At 32.0% G+C, this 20,580-nt stretch overlaps 2 protein-coding genes across 2 annotated transcripts; one reads left to right on the top strand and one right to left on the bottom strand.

Moving 5' to 3' along the window:
* Positions 1 to 7,465: 7,465 nt before the first annotated feature.
* Positions 7,466 to 11,345, bottom strand: LOC142610649 (uncharacterized). The gene is made up of 5 exons (XM_075782522.1): positions 11,268 to 11,345; positions 10,089 to 10,367; positions 9,636 to 9,847; positions 9,104 to 9,368; positions 7,466 to 7,834 (listed from the first exon to the last, which is right to left on the bottom strand). The coding sequence occupies exons 1-5, from the start codon at positions 11,343 to 11,345 to the stop codon at positions 7,538 to 7,540; spliced, it is 1,131 nt and encodes a 376-aa protein (XP_075638637.1). The 3' UTR covers positions 7,466 to 7,537.
* A 6,516-nt stretch (positions 11,346 to 17,861) lies between these two features.
* On the top strand, positions 17,862 to 19,328 carry LOC142611224 (protein TERMINAL FLOWER 1-like). The gene is made up of 4 exons (XM_075783275.1): positions 17,862 to 18,122; positions 18,261 to 18,322; positions 18,848 to 18,888; positions 19,017 to 19,328. Exons 1-4 carry the CDS (start codon positions 17,925 to 17,927, stop codon positions 19,232 to 19,234), a joined length of 519 nt encoding a protein of 172 aa, XP_075639390.1. The 5' UTR covers positions 17,862 to 17,924; the 3' UTR covers positions 19,235 to 19,328.
* Positions 19,329 to 20,580: the final 1,252 nt, after the last annotated feature.

The raw sequence follows: 20,580 nt of genomic DNA, 5'->3' as shown, positions 1-20,580 counted from the left end.
AAGACACCCATACCTTCCTTGCCTAGCCAGTCTAAATGGATCTTAAGTGGCCAGCCCAAGCCTGTTGCACCTACTATCTATATGCCACCAGGCAGACCACCCATTAAGAGGAAGAGAGATGCTGATGAGCCAAGGAACTCTTATAGGGTGTCTAAAGCAAACAAGCCAGTGAGGTGTGGAAGGTGTCAAAAAGAAGGGCACAATGCAAGGGGATGCAAGGCCAATGTCACTAGTGAGACACTATGGGAGAAGATGAAGAGATTGCAGAAAGAAAAATCTGTACGTTTTTACAAATTTTTTTTATTATATGCAAAATGCCAATAACTGACACTGTAAACATGTTCATATTTGGTTGTAGGCAAATGGAATGCCTTCTACATGTAGACAAGGATCCTAAGCCCCATCTTCATCATAGGATCAATCCTCATCTTAGGCCCAATCTGCTTCCCAAGCCCCATCCTCATCTCAACTCTTAGCATTATCTCAGCCCCCACCAACACATCAGTCTTACACTATGACCTCATCCAACCAGGCAGCAAGGTCACAGCTACCAGCTCAGACTCCATGGTCACAACAACCAAGTCAGTGGTACTCTTCAAACTTCAGGTACACAGTTAGATGAGCTCCTTGGTTCTCTTCAAGCTAGCCAACACCACATGTTTGGTTACATGTGTGAGTGAAGTCCCACATCAAATAAAGATAAGAAGAATAAGTGGTTAATATAATATAATTAAATACATATCCATTGGGCTTAGGCCTTTTGGGTTAAAGTGTGTCTTTATATGTTATATTAATTACTCAAGGAAGCTCTCCAATGTGTTATCCCCCCGACAAGTGGTATCAGAGCCTATGGTGGTGTGCGGCGAAGGTGGTGAGGTGTTCATGGTCCTTACCTAGTGGGGACAGAGAAAGCCTAAATGGCCCACACACAAAGATCCTAGAGAAGGAAAAAAAAAAAAAAAAACCCAACAAAGGAATATTGCTAATAGGGCTAAATAATGGTGTGATGCGAGGTTCCCATGGACATGGACATGCGGAGTTCCCATGGATGTGCATGCGGGGTTGACATGTGGTTTCCATGGATGGCGTACAAGAGACCCATGGATGACACGTTGATGAAGTGAAAAGCCCATTAGGCAAGGGGGAGTGAGTAGGACTTGTTCATGGCCCACAAAGAGGTCTTGAAGCCCATAGAGAGGCAAACTCACGCGTGAGGGGGAGATTGTTGGGTTACACATGTGAGTGAAGTTCCACATTGAATAAAGATGAGAAGAATGAGTGGTTAATATAACATAATTGAGCACATATCCATTGGGCTTAGGCCTTTTGGGTTAAAATGTGTCTCTATATATTATATTAATTATTCAAGGAAGCTCTCCAAGGTGTTATCCCCCCGACACCACACACCCCTGCAAAAACATGGGACATTAGAGCACCATCATCACAAGTACTGTAGTTTTATGTTTTATGTTTTATTCATAAAACTGTGATACTGGTAACTAATATGTGAATTCTTGTACTTTGTAGCCTACAAGACCACCTACTACCAGAGGAGCTGCTTTGAGAGGAAGGGGTAATGCAGTTAGGACACAAAAATGTACAACAAGAGGTGAAAAGGCCAGCTGTAGTGGGAGAGGCAAGGGCAGAGGTAGTAAATGAAGACTATGTCAAGACACTTTTGTTTCTATGTATTATGGTTATGTAGTGTTAGGGTTATATGTAATTTGTAAACAATGGCAAGGCAGACAATTGTTGATTATATATGTTGTTCAAACACTGTTGGGATTTATTTGTATTTTTGTAAGTTTTGTAAACAAGGGTAGGTGCAACTATTTGGTTGTTGTTGTACCAAATGCCCTATGTAATTTGTAGACAATGGCAAGGCAGACAATTGTTGATTATATATGTTGTTCAAACACTGTTGGGATTTATTTGTATTTTTGTAAGTTTTGCAAACAAGGGTAGGTGCAACTATTTGGTTGTTGTTGTACCAAATGCCCTATGTTTACTGGTGGTTGATGAAAGACTATTCAATGCCACTTTAAATGTGTATATAATTTCCCAACTTAATGGCAGGTGTTTAGAATTATTATTTTGACTAGTTTTTGTCATGTGGTTGATTATTGCAGTTGAACATATATAAGTTTGTTTATGTGTGCATGTATTGAATATAGCAGTCACTTTTGAATACAACAGGTGTATATGTTGAATAGCAGGTTTATGTGTGCATTTGTTGTCTTTTCTTGCAAGCTGACAGATAGTTGTCATGCACTTTAAACTTTAAACAATTCACTTTCAACACAATTATCTTCACACAATGCACTTTATGCACAAACCAACACAGCTCACAACATCCAACAAAACACCAACAGTTCACTAGTCACAAGTAGCCAATTCACTTTAAACAAAAACACCAACAACATCTAACATAAATAACACTTTATCTTTAAAAAAACTTATATTATTAAGTGGCTTCAAGCCAATAGTATCTACCATCTTACATAGTTCTATTACAATACAATTGAGTAGCAGCTTATACATTACAACCCACCACGTAGACTTAATCTCATCATTCCAACATTCTCACTTGAGCTAAAACATGAAAACAACATAACAAAAAAAAAAATGACAGAATTAGTGCAATTCTACACTTACTCTCTTGCTCTAAAGTTCTCACTGCTATCTCCTTGGCTTGAACAGAGGAAGCTCAAAACTTTCTCTCATTCTTAGTGGCTTTTGTTACCCTTTCTTGAGCAATTTCTACCATTTGGGTAGCTTTTGCTGCTGTCTGGGTAGCTGCTCTTTCTCTTTCATGTGCAAGTTGCATCTCATTCTGCAATAAATCCAGCTTTTGTTGCACCAAATGGGCAGCTTCATTCCCACGCATACAAGTGGGATTATCAATCCATTGAAAGAAATGGCACTTGGGACCAACCTGTTCATAAATTGAATTGAACACATCATATTCCAATCTCACTTAAGTCAACTAAATTAAGTAAAAACTATACTTACCTTATATCTGCTACAACCCAAAAACCTTCTCCCAAAATTATCCACTGTCAGACTTATTCTTAGCACACAAGTCTTATATGTACACATATGCTCACTTAAACCTAAGTAATTTCCACTCGAAGAAGACATCACTTATCAACTTCATGTGAATCAAATTTCCTATGAATCAAAGCTACCATCAAAACTTGAAACCCCAACCCACATAAAGCAGAAATTTCATACCTGGTGATGATCTATCTTTGAATATTCAATACCTCAAGACAACCCAAAGTCGAAACCTCACCCTCACATCAAAGTGTTATGCACCACGATCAGAAAAATCAAAACCCTAGCTCAATACAAGGGCTTTTTGTGTTTCTAGGGCTCGTGAGGAAAATATTCAATGGTTCGTGTTTTTAATCCATGTTATGTTCTAATTTTTAATAAAATGGTATTTTTCTAATGTTTGAGGATGAGGTAGGTAACAGAGAGCAAACAGATTGAAGTATAGGTGGGCAAAATGTTAAGTTTTAAACCACGGGTAGGTAATGTGAAAACGGGTTAAATCACAGGTGCATTTACTGTAATTTCCCACAAAATCAATCAGTAGAAAATTGTAATACAGTCATGTCTTACCAAACCCTTCGAATTCGATTTAATTTATTAGAACTTTTTTCCCCTTTTTTGACAGTAACTTTTAGCAGATTTGTTTTTTTTTGGTCAAATTGTGATCTTATTCATTTTAAATTTCTATGGTAGCCTAGCCCAAAAGGCCTGATGAACTTTGAAGTCGAGCTCCAAATTTACTTGTTTAAGGTGGGCAAAGAGTTTCCTACAATGGTAAGACATTTTGAGGCCAACCTAACAGCTCGAGTGATGGAGTTTAAGGCCCAACTGGAATATTATCCCCCTCTGTGTGTTTCCCGTGAAGTCTCGGGCTCCATATTGAGCTTTCTCCCCTTTAACTATATCTCTCTTATTTCTTCTAGTGTATCAAACCTACCTCTCTCTCTCTCTCTCTCTCTCTCTAAATTTTCCAATCCCCTTTCTCACTTATTTGGCTCCTATTTATAGACTTCCCTTAGTGGGGTTGTCATGATGATGAAGGAGGCTTTTTATGCTAGTGGGGCCCTTTTGAGATATATTCCTGACCAGATGAGACCCACTTCTCGCAACAGATGTGACTATCTTGAAACTTGCACTCATCACCAAACGATGCTCGACAAGTGATTTCCCTAAAGGCACTATCGTTACCATTCAATTCAGTCCCCAACCTGCCATTGATCTCTGAGTTGATATGGCCCCCGATTTGCTATTGGGCTCAGAGTTCTTAGGCATACAGAGGCTAATAGGTTGGGCCTATACCTGATGCCCATACAGTTTCAATCAAAATCTACACTTGAGTGTATTAAAGTTTGAATTAATACATGTAGAGATGGCTTCCAAAAAAAAAAAAGTGTACAAATAACAGCATCAATTTTATCTATCAAAAAAATAGATTTTGTTTTATTATCAGCTTTTAATTATTTATTTATTTTGTTAGAATATTAATCAGTTTTATTTGCAGGCTACTCATTGAAAATCTAAAAGGGATAATTTTTTGAGTTTTGAATGATGAAAACAAGACTCAAACATCTTGCCAAACAACATTTCTTTTGTGGGTCCTATGTGTTTTGGATTATGGGTGATGAAAACTAAGTTATTTTCACTCAATCCTAAGACCCTCTAAGGTGGCGTTTGGTACGTTTTAGGATTTCTGGAAATGTTAAAAGATTCTTACGTTTGGTTGCAAATTACACAAGAGAATCAGATGCCAAGGGTATTTAGATTCTCACTCAACCCTCTTATTTAAGAAATATAGATTCCCTTTGAAACAACGGGTATCCAGATTCCTAAACTTAAAAAAAATTACATTTGTTATAAATTGAAAATTTTACCATTTTTCCATTTAACCAATGGCGATAAAACGCACTTATAAAAAAATGGAGATAAAACATAAAACAAATTATCAATATCTATTCCCTTATTTTTATATCTTCCTGTCATAGCAACATAAATGCTAAAATAAAATAAAATATTTATATCTAGGATTGGTTATTTGCTAAAATAAAATATTTTTTTATTTACAATACATAAAGAACAAGAATTTAAATAATTATTTTTGTATTATACATGTTATTAGACGATAGTTTTAATGAATTTGTCATAATTTATAGTTCATATTTTGTTTGTTATTATTTATTTTTAGGAAGATTAAAAACATTGATATTGGATTTATAAATCTAAAAACAGTATGAGAAAAATAAATAATTCATTTTAAGATTTTTATAAATAAACCAAATATATGAATAGTTACATTTTAATGTATCTAGATTGCAAGACATCACATTCAAAGGAATCTAGATGCCGAAGGTAATATGGATTCCCCTGTATCAAACACCATTATGTCCCTTTGTAAGGAGCAATAGAAACAAATTTCAACCACATATTGTATTATTTACAAAATATCTCACCTTATATAATAATTGAATGTAAAATGTATTATGTTTCCTCAAAAAAAAAATTACAAAATTTAAAATACTTTCAAATAACAAATATAGATAGCTTAGCATAGAAAAACTAATATATTGTATCAATTATACATTGTTAAAAAATAATCACATTATTTTATGAAGGATTTGAAACTAATACTTATAAGTCTCATTTACTATTTTATTTTTAACTTAACAGAAAAAAAAAAAATCATCAATTTTTTTTACATATCGCATGAGTTTCCCACTAGTTTAATAAACTATTTTTTAGCAATCGTTATCTAAAATTTAATTATAGAGCTGGCATAACGATCAAATCTTACATGAGAAGCTTGGAGGAACAATTGTTGCTTTCCCTACTTTTATGTTGTCAAGACTTGAAGTTGCTTTGGCTGCCACATGTTTGAGCCCTTATGTTTTTGGTGAGATAAGGGATTGGGCTGGGTTCTGACTGAACCAACTTGAATTAAGATCCTACATACGATGAGTATATGGTCACCTCCATCAAGATCATACAGGCTATTAAACCAAACGAATTCAGACTCAACGTTTTCAAACATAGGAAAAGTAGTTCATGTTGGAAGAGAAGGCAACATAGTAGCTCATACTTAAAGCCAAATATGCTCAGTATAATGAGAACACATTTGCTTCGATAAAAGAGATTTAGAGACCCCTATTTTTCCTTGAAAGAGTTACTATGCAGATGAAACACAAGTTTCATGAAATCAAAGTCTAACTTTTGAAAAAATAAAACTATAACCACGGCAGCTTGATGTATTTAGAGGCCTAAGGCGAAAACTAACATTAAGGCCTTATATATATATACAAAAAACTTAAAAATTAAAGAAATGATATGTCCACAACATTTTTACAACAAATCTTAAGTGGTAGGATGTTACTGGTTGTTATTGTTGGGGCAAAAAAGTAATCTTAGTGTTATGTTCAAATTTGAACCAATAACAACTAACCACCTATGATTTGTTGTAAAAATGTTGTGGACGTAGCACCTCTCTAAAAATTATTATCTTGTTTTATATGAAAATTTATTACTAATTAATATGAACCATATAATTTTTTTTTAGAAAGTCTATAGACAAAAAAAATTTGACAAAACCTTTCTCATCTATTGATATGGTAGATTAATAGTGGTAAGTAAAAGAATGATACTAGTGGTAAATCTAAGTGATAACCAGTAAAAGTTTGCCAACTCAAATATTGTGAAAAATGTTGTGAACTTTTTTTTTTCTCTCTTTTTTTTTTTTTTTTTTTGAGAATTGCTACATTCACAAATTTTTTCACAATAAATTCTAGGTATTGAATTGTTACTGATTCTAATTTGAACTTATTACTAGAATTATTTTTTTGCTATCAATAATACTTGTAATAACTTGCTACTTAAGATTTTTTGAAAATTTTGTGAAAAATTTTGTAAATGTAACATTTTTCTCTCTTTTTTTCTTGTCTTTCATTTGATAAAAAAAAAATTATTTTATTTGTTAGCTAATATTTAGTCTTAATTAATTAAAAAATAACCCTATTGATTAAAATAGCGCATTCATTAGTCTCAATTTTCAAGCATATCTTAAAGGACAGCTATACATCAATACTATAAAGTCCAACACTTTTCTTAATCACAAATCTTGATATGACAAATTATGATTTGAGCAACATTATTTTTACGTGAACCTACACTAATGTCACTTTTATTAATACTAATCAAAACATGTCACTTAAGTAGTAATACAAATTGTCGTTACTTCTTCGACTTTTATTGGGAAACATCACCAGGATTAAGCAACAGCAGCACTTGTTGCCCCTCGAAAACAGGCCCCGAAGTTCTTGTATTCTTGTTGTGCCCTTGGTAAAATGGGGTCAAGGTCACCATGGCAAATTTCCTTTATAGTATCAACTGTATTCTTATACGACAGTATATAAAATTTTAGACGTCCACACTAAGGAGAAAATGTAACGCACAGACCAACTGACCTGTGCTAGCTCATTACACATGTAGTAGTCTACTTCTCCCCTGTCAAAATTGCCTTGATGATAGAATCACACATTCCATCAGCGTATGCGAACAAGTGCCCAGCTCCCGGAATCTCATGATAGTGAATCCATGGTAGCTGTTGGGCAATGTATCGTTGCAGTGTAACAGGCACAATCCTATCATCATCTCCATGCCACAAGTGGACAGAACCTTCATTGTTTGGAAATGGGTTTTCCAGATCCATAGGACTGAACTCCCAGTCCCCAAATCCAACAATCATGTCGCGATGGATGGACTCGAATGCTCCTTGTTGTTTTACCTCTGCCTGAGGAAAGCCACATTTAGAAAATAAGAGCATTTACACTCAATAAATGAGTCTCTATGGAAGTAGTATATTTACATGAAAAAAACAAAGAAAAAGAAAAAAAGAACTGAAAAGAAAGCCTCGTTACATAACACAAATTTCCTTTAATTTCTGTCGTATGAGATGGTTTATTCAGTTAAATCAAACCTTAAGAAAAGGAGCTGAAAGTCTAATCTTATCTCAAATCTCTGTTTCTATTAGTGGTGCACCAGAATTTGTCAAGCATACCTATATACAAGAGGGATATGTTCATTGCTTTTTTAAATACAAAGGTTGTTATTACAATACTCTGCAGCTATGGTAGAATCAAACACCAAATTTCAGGGGGTTAAAAACTGTCACTATGTACTTTTTTATGAAATTTTAGCAAAAAGGTGAAACAAACCTGTACAGTGAAGGCTAAAAGTCAATCCCAACGAACTACAAGTGCAGAGCATTTGGTTCTCTCATTTTTACTCTATAAACTTATCCCCCAAGTCATTATTTCAAGCCTAATCTTTATTTATAAGATTGAAGCCATCACAACTACCAAACAAATTTTAATATGTTAAGCAAAAAGGTTCTTATATTAAATTATGAAATTCATAACTCAATCATTACGCACAAAATGATAACACAGCCTAAACAAACACATGCTTTTAAGGAGTCACACCTTCACTCCTAAATTAATTGCTATAGATTCAGAAAGTAACAAGATATTCAAAGTTTAAGGTGTCCTTTCACAACCTCTTGCGACCAATACAGCATTGTGCTATGAAGTAAAATTCTAATACTAATTATGTGGCAACAGTTTCTGGAGTCTTTAATAGACATATTTGTCAGCAGAAACGCTTAAAACTTTGCTTTGCATTTTAACGGTACAACAGATCAAGATAATCATATAGCTTCATAAACTTTAAGAACCAGAATTATTATTAACTTTCTACATTTTCTTATCAATAAATTTGCAACTTCACTTTTAAAATAAAGACAACCTACTATGAAAATTGGATTAATTTGAACTTGCAACCTATAAGAATATAGGATGAAGATGCATCCTAGACGAAGCTGCTAGGAAGTGAAGCTCACATTTTATTGAGCAACAATTTTCATTTCCGCAAAATACAATCCATATATTGATATCATTTAGTAAATCAATGACTGCAGCTACTTGGTTTTCTCAATGCTTTTCATGGTATTAATTCCCATTGAAATAATTCATGGAAATTTCCAGAGAAGTTAGATGCTAACCATATGGCTTATTCTATGAATAAGCTTTGGCACGAGTTCTTGGTCTTGGGGAGAAAGACTATCCGTACTATGACCTGCAACACTAGAAGAGGGGAACAATTTTTGAGTGTTCCACCAGTAGGTAAGCCAGGGAATGTAGTGAGCAACACGAAGTGCCCATTGATCTTGCCGAAACTGCTGGTTGTAGGCTTCACCAGATAGGTTCCCAGGAAAACCAGACCACCAGTAGTTAACCACTGGAGCTAATAGTCCAGCCCCTGCTAGCCTGGTAGTGTTACAAGCATCCCACACATTAGAGAAAAGGCACATAAACTAGCAAATGCAGCTGTTCTTGTTATTCTCTTTTCTAGCATTCATTTATTGGGAAATTCTTCTTTTGCGTATGGTACAATGTAAATTTCAATTGTAGACACAAAAAGTAGCAAATGTGTACAATATTTGCCACTTTTTGTGTGTTAACAATGTAAGTTTACTTTGCAAGTACAATGTAAACGTTTAACGTGCTTATTTATATGGCTATGGAAAATCATACCTGTGAGGAATGTACTTGAGGCAACTCCAAAGCACCTGCCCACCCATTGAGATACCTATTACATAGAATTTTGATCCTAGTTCCAACTGATCAGCAAGCTCTTCTATATCCAAAGCCATGCTCTTCACTGTTCTCTTTGGATTAGGATCACTCTCCCCATAACCAGGTCTGTCAAAGGAGACAATGTAGATCCCGAATTCTTTAACAATTTCCTGAAAGAACCACAAATTATTCAAATGACACTAATCCAATTATATCATATTTTAAGGCTTGAAATAGGCTCAAAAAGATATAAATGAAGGGGAATTCTTCTTTTACATTGTACAAATTCAAGAAGTGGGCAAATCACTTTTTGCAAATATATACAACATTGTCACTTTTTATGTGTTTATAATATAAGTTTACATTACAAGTACAATGTAAAAATATAAAGATCGATAAATGGATAAGTACCGGAGAGAGTGTTTGGGCAATGACAGCGTCATGTCTGCAAGAATCAAAACCATGGACGAAGATAATTTTATAGTTGGCTTTTTCTTTAGGCACACCATATTCTTTGTAGGCCAAATGCCTTTCATCACTAAGTTTTATTCTTGCTGCTGTAACAGGGGGCCCTTTTGGAGAACCGCATATCTTGGGTGCAGGAATTTGGGTTGCCGTTAAAGCCCATGACAGAAACCCCACAAAAAATAACAGTGCTGATCTCCTCAACATCCCTGAAATTTTCAAGTTCTAATTAAAATGCAGTACAATGATTGAATGCAACATTATACTAAATCTTGAACACAAAAAAAAATGTTAAGTCAACTCATTAGATACCATGCAGCAAGATTAATAAAAACTGTAGTAAAAAGACATGCATATATATATATATATATTAATATATATTGCATCATATTTATCTAGAACAAGTTCTACTTGAAAGTGGATGAGGAGAAACAAATACAAGGTTGACAACTCGCATTAACAATAGAAGTATGGTTGCCTTGAAATCAGAGACAGACCCACATTGGGACCAAGGGTTGCCTCTAAAGTCTAAAGTAAAAATCCAATAGAAAACACGACTCAATGAATAATAATAATAATAATAATAATAATAATAATAATAATAATAATAATAATGATGATGATGATGATGGTCTTGCATAAATTAATTATTTATTTTAAGAAATTTTTTATGAAAAATTTAAAAAGTTGTAAAAAATATTAAGTTATAAAAAGTTTTCTAATATATCCTAAAGATTATAGGATAGTAAAACCCTAATAATAATAATAATAATAATAATAATAATAATAATAATAATAATAATGATATAATTCAACAACAAAACCGATTGCCTGGGAATTCCAGTTGATGCAGTCTAATTTTCATTAGCCCATGACTATTTTATTTTTTCATATAAATATTCAACAATCAACTTTTTGTAATGTATACCTACAACTAAATTTTAGTTTGTGTTTTATCCTACAGTTTTGCAGTGAGAAATGCTAAAAGGGTGAGCCAGATAAAACAAAATGTTATTGTTCTAATGTTTACGATGAAAACAAGTCACAACGAAAAATTTAACAGCACCCAGATAAAGAAAAAAAAAAAAAAAAAAACAGATGACCTGAGACTGAGGTTTTATTAACGGTGGTTTTGTGGTTGGCTTCTCTGGTGTGAGTCCTGGCTGATGATGCAGATATCTTCCTATTCACAACCCCTGCCATTGTTGTTTCTAACAGAATACCTACTCAAACCCAACAACAAAAATGGATGATCTCAAAATTCAAGAATACAAACCATTCCTTACCATTTTATTGTGTTCCACTTTATGTTCCACCAATTATGGTACGTCGTGCATTCATTTGACTTTTTTTATAAAATAATCAAATTTTAAAATAGAAAAAAATATCACCGCATACTTTGGTATAATGGTCACTCCATAAGTATAAGTGCTTGTGAAGGCAAGGGTCAATGTTCAAGTTTTCAAGAATAAGTTTTACACACGTATACACTTAGATTAGGTTAGAGTAAAATTTCTATCTTGTATAAATAATAATAATAATAATCAAACAAATGACATATTATAATTGAAATATAAAATGAAACACAACAAATGGTACATAAAATTTATATTAAAAAATATATTACAGTGATGCCTGCCTTACCAAACCCTTCGCCTTCAAGTTTTATTTATTAGTGAGTTTCAATTAACTCAACAAGTAAAATTTCTGATGGTTGAATAAGAGATCTGGGGTTCAATATTTGCTTACACAAAAAATCGATTGGTGTCTTGGTCTGATGATAAAGAAGTATTATTATAAGCAGATACCGTAAGGTAAAACTATCTCAAAAAAAAAAAAAAGAGTTTTATTTATTAGACTTTTTTTTAGTACCAAAAAATAAAAAGACCCTTTTTAAGTTGTAATGCTGGTTCTATCTTTTATCTCCAAAAAAAAAAAAAAAAGTTTGTAATGCTAGAAAATGAGGTTATTTCAACTTTTTGTGATCTTATTCAGGTCTCCAACAAAATCTCCACTTGACTGTATCAAAGTGCATCTTAAATACATGTACAGATGGCTTCAAATAATAATAAAAAGACACAGATAACAACGTCAATTTTATCTATCAAAAAAATAGATTGTGTTTTATTATCAACTTTTAATTTCAATTTTTTTTGGTGAGAATATTGATCAATATTTATTTTTGGGCTACTTGCTGAAAGTCTAGGTGGGATAAATGTTCGTTTGGATATCTATAGTTTCTCATAGCTTATTTGTTAAATATGGTATAAAAAAAAATAAAAAAGTTAACATTTTTTTGCCAAAAGTGACTATAAGATTGTGGTTGGGATTTTTGAGAGAAGAGGCCCGAGGAATTTGTGGGATTAATCTGGTTTTGTAGGCCGGTTTAATTTAGACGAAAATTCAAGGAAATTGGGCTTTTGCCCTTATCTTACAAAAAATCTAGCAATATATCCCTATTTTGAAACTATTTAGGCTCATGTCCCTATTTTGAAACTCAATTTTCTCAATATCGAGTTTCAATGTAAAATTCAATTTTAAAAAAATCGAATTTTACCAAATTAAACTTAAAAAAAAAAAAATTGTTGAACTTGAGTTCCATTCAAGAAACTCGGGTTCATGAAACTTGAGTTCCTTGAATGGAACTCGAGTTACATGAACTTGAGTTCCTTTCAAGGAACTCGAGTTCCATAATTTTTTTTTTTTTTTTAAGTTTTATTACCTATAACATAATTTTCTACAAATCGAGTTTTACATTAAAACTTGATTTTTGAGAAAATTGAGTTTTAAAACAAGGACATAGACCTAAATAATTAAAATAGGAACATATTGCTAGATATTTTAAAAAATAAGGGCAAAAATCCCATTTCTCCAAGAAAATTCTAGAGAATCTTGGTCTATAGAGAGAATTGTAGCCATTAAATCCCACCATTCATCTGTATTGGATACTAGTACCTGGCCCAACTCTGGAACAAAAGCCCGATTCCTATTATGGCAACGTTCCTGAAGCCCAGGTTTGGGAGAGTGAGGCAATGAGAAGACAATATTTAAACATAAATTGAAATTGAAATTCTGACCGTGAAAAGTGGGGAAAGTATCAAAGTATTAATGCTGAAACTCTGAAACTGAATATGAAAAAGGGGAAGAGAGTCAGAGATGTTGCTTGGCTTTATCAGCTGAAAAATGAAAATGAATCAAGTCTCTGACATTCACTCCAGCAAATAGCAGTATCCTTATCCCCCCAATCTAATAGTCTGGTCGTTGTTCGATTTGGAGGAAGGTGGCGGGCCATATGATATATCCACCACCCGACCACCGCCCCCCCCCCCCCCCCCCCGACCCCTCCTTTTCCCAAAGTTTATATAAATAATCATTCATATATATATATATATGATTTGGAGAGAGAGAGATTTGAAAATCACTGTCAGTCCGTAATTTAACATTCTTTTATAAGAGCATTTGTATTAATTTATGCAAAAATCACCTATAATAAAAATATAGCCTTTAAGAATTTCATTCATATATATAGGTTATCAGACTGAATCATGTAATCTTCATGCTCTTGTATTATTCTATTTTATATTTTTGCTTCCAAATCTGTGTTAGTATATTTAAAAGTCTAATCATTGTTTGATTAGGATGAAGGTGGCAAGCCATATGGCCCCCCTCCCCCCCTCCCTTTCCCAAAGTTATAAAAAAATTAATTATATATATATATATATATAGAGAGAGAGAGAGAGAGAGGGAGAGAGAGAAATATTTGGAACTTACGGTCATGGTCACAGTCTCTCAAATCATCCTTTTATAACATTATTTTATAAGAGCATTCGCATCAACTCATATAAAAAAAAAATTGTCTACTTAGTATAAGAACTTTTGTTTTTTACACAAGTACACAATCACATTTCAAAAACACCCACATAATTATCTTGGTTACTTTTATCAATTTTTTCTTGCTCTCTCAAATCATCTTTCTCTCACTTTATGTAATTAAGTAAAGGCGTACTAAAAAAAGGGTTTGGATGTGAATAATAAGCATGTATATTTACATGGTTATTGTATCAATAATCTAAATTTATACAAGTTTACATGGACTACACTTGGACTAATATAAGTGGTTTTTGGAATTGAATATGAAAAATTTACTACTTATGTTGTTATACATGTATTAGTGCGGGGGCTCTAATGGTTCATATCATATATCTTATTTTAATTATTAAGTGTTCAATCAATTATATATATATATATATATATTTACAAAAGAAAAATAATTAAAATAAAATAAGATTAACATGATATGGTTGTCCGGTGACTCAATCAAGAAAATCAAATAAATTTCTTTTGCAAGTAATTTGTTTTAGCTTATTAGCATAAGGTCATTGTCTATCTCATTTTAAGCAAATAAACGGATCAAGCTACATCAAATATGTAAGCTTCTTCCCTAATTGTTCTCTCTCTCTCTCTCTCAAATTGTTGTAATCTCCTTATCATTATATTTTTAATTGATTTTATTTTGTTTAATACCATAATTTATTTCATTCAATATGATGTTATTATATCAAAATCTAATATTATTAAATCTACCTAATACTACTAGGAACTAGGATAGCTTATTATAAATCCTTATTTAATTTAACTTTTAAAAATTAGGTATGTCTAACTTGGGAACTATTGGTACACACACACATATATAAAATATGTTTATCATATAGAAAACAATATGCCTTTGAATTCTATTGATAAAAATTGAATTCCCAAAAGGTGTTTTAAGAATTTTCTAAGATAATTTGTGTTATGTGTAGTATAATAAACATTACATTCCCTTAAGAGTTACCATAATTTTTTAGTAGAGTTTTTAGTGTCTTAGTGTTAAAACTTCATTCTTAGTCTCATGTGTGTGTGTGTTTCTAAAAAGAAAAAAAAAAAAAACAATCTCTTTATTTTTCATCTAAATATTAAATTTGATAATTATGGTAGTTATTAATAAAATTTTATTATGATAGTGTTTCTACATAAAATTACATATTATAAATTAGAAATTTATTATAATTTTGTTTGTATATGAAACTATAGATTCTAGTAATAATGAAAATATGATGTATGAAGATTCTAATAAATATGTTAGTATATAATATAATTTAAATTTAATTATATATATATAATGGTATATATATATATATATATATATATATAAAATTGTATTGACTCAAAAACTTATGTGATCCAATATTATGATGTCAACTTTAAAAGTCAAATGATTTCGGTGTTATATATATATTATAAATTATAGATTTGTATATATTGAAAAAGAAATTATTGAAAAATGTAGTCATATTTGATGCTTAATAGCATGCGTGTGTGGCCATTTTAATTGGGGAATTACTTTTAAGGACAAAGTTTAAATACAGAATTATATATGTTCTTAATAACATGTTAATTTTGTGTCAATCAGATATTATTTACTATATAATTTATAAGCTTATATTTTATGTATAATTTTAATTAATTTATTGATAACATAACTATTGATCTTTAATTTTCTAGAAATTTTGCAAGCATGGAGAATATATGAAGAAGATGTAATCAAATTGTGGATTTGTCAAAATGCATCTCTAATAAAAATATATTGAATAACGTTATAACAAATTTTGTAATTAAACTTTATAATACTTTTAATTTGTATTTTCATTTTCTTTTATACCTCCCTAGTATTTTCAAGAAAATAGATCAAGAAAAGATAAAAAATTTCTAATATTTTTCTTAATATTAGCTTATATTTATTGGGTTTGATATAAACTTTTTGTTATTATACATTTATTGGCTTATAAAATATTTTTATTTGCATGTTTAACTATGTTTATATTATTTTTATGCTAATATATGTACTATGTAAAAAAAAAATTATAACATTTTAATTTGGCCTCCCAAAGTTAAAATTCTGACTCCACCAAGAGAGAAAGAGAAGATTCTTAACAAAAAAAAAAAAGACTAAATCTAAAAGCCTTGCTGACTAAATAACCAAAATAGATTTTTATAGTTTATACTTTATAGTATTCACAATTCAACCCATACGGAAGGAACAGAGTTTTAGGTGAGGGAGTGGCTCGGTTTTATTATCTAGCATACGTACTGCTTATTAATTGCCATCGAACTAGAAAAGACTTTTTTTTTTCCCCTCGATTTTTAAAGCTAAAATTGAACCAGAATGGACAAAGAAGAGTTACAAATGCATGTATCTTTAGCTCTCAAATAATAAGAAAACCATTTTTGAGAATGCTAAAATACTATGCTGCTAGGAACATATGCCATATTCTTTTTGGTTGGATAATCTGCAGCTAGAATATTATTTTGGGTTGTGATTACTGCAGTGCCTGACTATGGTGTCCATGGGCATCATTGATATGGGAATGTATATGTATTAATCTTATTGGAAGCTTAACATTGATAAGTTATAATATTAGGGAAAATGAGAGAAAACATGGTGAGGGAGAAAGAAGAAAATAAACAAATAAGAAATGGAACATGGGGCGCCGTGTAGTGAGAATATCACATGAAGTCCAGCTAGGGATATACAGAAAAAGTACTTTGGCTTCTAGTTATAGAAAAGCCACCTTCTTCTCCTTACTATTCTTGGAACTGAATCTCTTTTGCTTTGAAATGACCTCTGAGCACTAACACTCATTGCCCTCGGCAAATGTGGTGGAGTTCCTTTATGCCCTGAGACCCTCAAAGAATCTCCGAAAATAGTAATTTTGTATATGTGCATATGTAATCCAGGAAAGTTCTATGATTTTTGTTCAACAATTTCTACTTTTTTATAACCATAAATGCAAAAGATGATTTCCCTATAAGAGCAATGTTCACAAAGAACCTTGTTCATCAAAAATAAAGAAAGGAAGAACCTTGGGAGTTTTCCTGTATTGGCTTTATGTTTTAAATATAAGAAAGAAATGACAACTTTTCACCATAAAAAATAAAAAATTAAAAAAAAAATGACAACTTTTTTAGCAAGGACCCCACGTGCAAAATTTATAAGAATGGTACTAATGTAGCATAAGGCTATCATTTTAACAATGACGACGCACCTTCACGCTTTCAAAATCCTCAAATGAGTGATGTTAGAGGTATTATAAAAATTTATTATAATATTTGTTCAAATTGAAGTGTCACTAATCATTAAAAATGGGTTATACATTCATTTATTATGCCTTCTTAATCCATTAATCATATTTATCCTAACATTTGTTAATGTTTATGTTGTAAAATTTAAAAAATCATAAAAAATCTTTAGCATTTTCCTATTCAAATATTACAAATAAATTGTAAATTGAGGAATTACAATATTTCGTGCTGAAATTTTTCTAATTATATAATATCTTAATTTATAACTTTAACCCCAAAAAAAAAAATCTTATTGTATGAGATTTCATTTGGTTACAAATATACAGCAAACTAAGAACCAATTCCTAGGGACCCAATATGAAAGAGGGGGGCTTCACATACCTAGTTGATTTCATAGAAAACGAACCACTAAGCTCTTGACGTGCCTAATTATGAGAGAGAGAGGTGGGAACAAGCTCAGTCTAGTAACCTCTTTTTCTAGATGTCAATTATGCTATTCTTTTATGCTCAATTAACCTCAAGGCACATTAAGATCTAAGTGACTTGTAGCCAGGGTGCTTCAAACTACTATAAATATGCTGTTTCTATATCCATGCCCAATAGCAAACACCTGAGTTATTCAACCTCTCAAGTCGCTTCTCTCCCTTTCCCACTCTTTCAATGGCAAGAATATCTGAGCCTCTCATTGTTGGTAGAGTCGTAGGAGATGTTCTTGACTCTTTCACACCAAGCATAAAAATGTCTATCACTTACAACAACAAGCAAGTCTGCAACGGGCATGAGTTCTATCCTTCCACAGTAACCAACAAACCTAGGGTTGAGGTTCAAGGAGGTGACATGAGATCTTTTTTCACACTGGTACTCTGAATTTCCCCTATTTTTCCTTATTCTCATTTCTCTTTCTTCAGTATTGTGTTGCTTCATTATATCTCCCTCTCTATTATTGAAGTGCTCTTGATTTTTTTTGCACCTTGTATTCCCTCCTCTTTATTGCAGGTCATGACTGATCCAGATGTTCCTGGCCCTAGTGATCCTTATTTAAGGGAACACCTACACTGGTAACACATATATATATAACAGCTAGCCCATGTCTAACAATAAACTAAATGAAAAATAAATGTGAAGGTAGATAAATGTCCAGGTAAAAGTGATTACATACACATGGATATGGTTATTTTCACAGATCCCTGATGTTCAGATACAAACAGCTGTAAGGCGTTTAAGAATGCAAAAACACTATAGTAGTTTCTACTTGCTAGATGCTTCATTTGTGTCAGAAAATTGCAGAATAACCTTTTAGCACTAGCACATATTTGTCTATCCTTGTCCTCCTATATCCATGTTTTCCATAACTGTTGTAACCAATATGTGGTATATTTAACATGGATAAAGTTCTTAAAATCCCGTGCATCTATTTTGAAACGAGTGGATTAGATTTTACCAAATCATCTGTTTTTAATTTCAAAATGAATAGATAGGATTTTAAAAACTCTAAGGGAGTTACCCTAATCAAAATGTTTGGATTTTATATACTAAGCTACAATTATACAAACAGAACTAACCATTTATATATTATGTTACAGGATAATCACGGACATTCCTGGCACAACAGATGCCACATTTGGTATGTTCATTCTATTAATTTCACATACTGAAAAGGAAAGAATTATACAAAGATAAGGATTTAATCTATAGTTCCATCTTTTGGTGGGTTTTTTTTTTTTTCTTTTTTTCTTTTCTTGTATATTACAGGAAGGGAGGTTGTGAGCTATGAGATTCCAAGGCCTAATATTGGGATCCACAGGTTTGTGTTTGTTCTGTTCAAACAGAAACGCAGACAGTCAGTAACCCCGCCTTCTGCAAGGGATCACTTCAACACTCGAAGTTTTGCAGCTGAAAACGATCTTGGCTTACCAGTTGCTGCTGTTTATTTCAATGCACAGAGGGAAACAGCCGCAAGAAGACGCTAAGTTAAGCCCCCGCCAGCAAAAAATAAAAATAAAAATGTTAGTGCAAATGTACTAGAATAAAGTGCTCTACTAAGGCTTTTTAAGAGTTACTTCTCTACTCTCTATTATGCTCATGTGTAATTATATAAATTAAAATAAGCTTGCACAAAATCAATCGCTCCCTTCTTTTGTGCCCGCTTTCTTTATTTGCTTTTCATTAAAAGCTAATGAATTTGTGGCTCTTAGCTGGTCTAAACTTAGTGTATAATAACCTTATCATATGCTAATGCTTGTGAAAATCAAGAGGAGGGGCGTTCTTATTTTCAATAAGAGAATCATACTTAGGACACGTGGCACACAACCCAATGTTCAACTATCTCTCCAACTTTTTTCACTTGGTCCCGTCTAGGGTTTTGGCTTCAGTGTTTCATAGTTCAAGTTCAAAGAAAAGCTTGGAATTGGTATCACATCAATCTATCATTTCCCATCTTCCTTTCTTACCAATTATATGTCAGGTGCAACAACAAAGCTCTCTGAGCAGGACGTGGGGTCTATTTTCATGTTGAATAGTTTATATATATATATATATATATATATACATATTATTAACGCTCGACATTTTTATAATAATTTTATAATAAATTATAATAAATAAATTGTTATTAATAAATAAAATGTAAAATTCATTGCAAATTTACGTCTAAAATTTATTGTAAAATTATTATGAATGCAACTGTACTTCTTCTTTTCCCCCCTAAATGAATAGTTAATTTTCATCTACACGACAACAATAACTTCACTATAACAGTACTTAGTGGAAGTATTTGACTGGATAATTTTCAGTCAGAAACCTAATCCATCACCAGCATTCCAGTTCCGTGTTATAAAAAATCAGCAAATTGATGGGGAATGATCATGTCTGATACAAACTTGCCTCCAAAAATATCGAAATCCAAAGTGCTTAAAACAAAAAGGGATGAAAGAGACGTGTGTGCTTAACGTATCAGTAGACAAAATTTTCTTGGGTGGTGTTTGTCGAAGTCTTCAATGGTTAGCCACTTAGCCATTAACATAATTGTTGAAAATATGAATCCAATCATTTTTTTTTTAATCAATTTTTTAATTAAAGATATAAGTTTTGAATAATTATGGAGGATATAATTAACAATTTTTGAATCAATTTTAATGAAAGATATAATTAAAGGAGTTTTTTTATATTTTTTATTCATAGATATGAATCCAATAAGATTTAAACTCATACACTATGACGTCCATTTTATAATAATTTTTTTATCATTATGTTAAGGTATCAATAAATTTTGGTGTAGATAATACTTGAACTTTAGTCTTCTATTTGACAACAAATG

The sequence above is a fragment of the Castanea sativa genome, chromosome 9 (assembly GCF_040712315.1).
Source record: "Castanea sativa cultivar Marrone di Chiusa Pesio chromosome 9, ASM4071231v1".
NCBI lineage: Eukaryota > Viridiplantae > Streptophyta > Magnoliopsida > Fagales > Fagaceae > Castanea > Castanea sativa.
The sequence above is the reverse complement of the archived record's forward strand: the minus strand, read 5'-3'. Positions and strand labels throughout refer to the sequence as shown.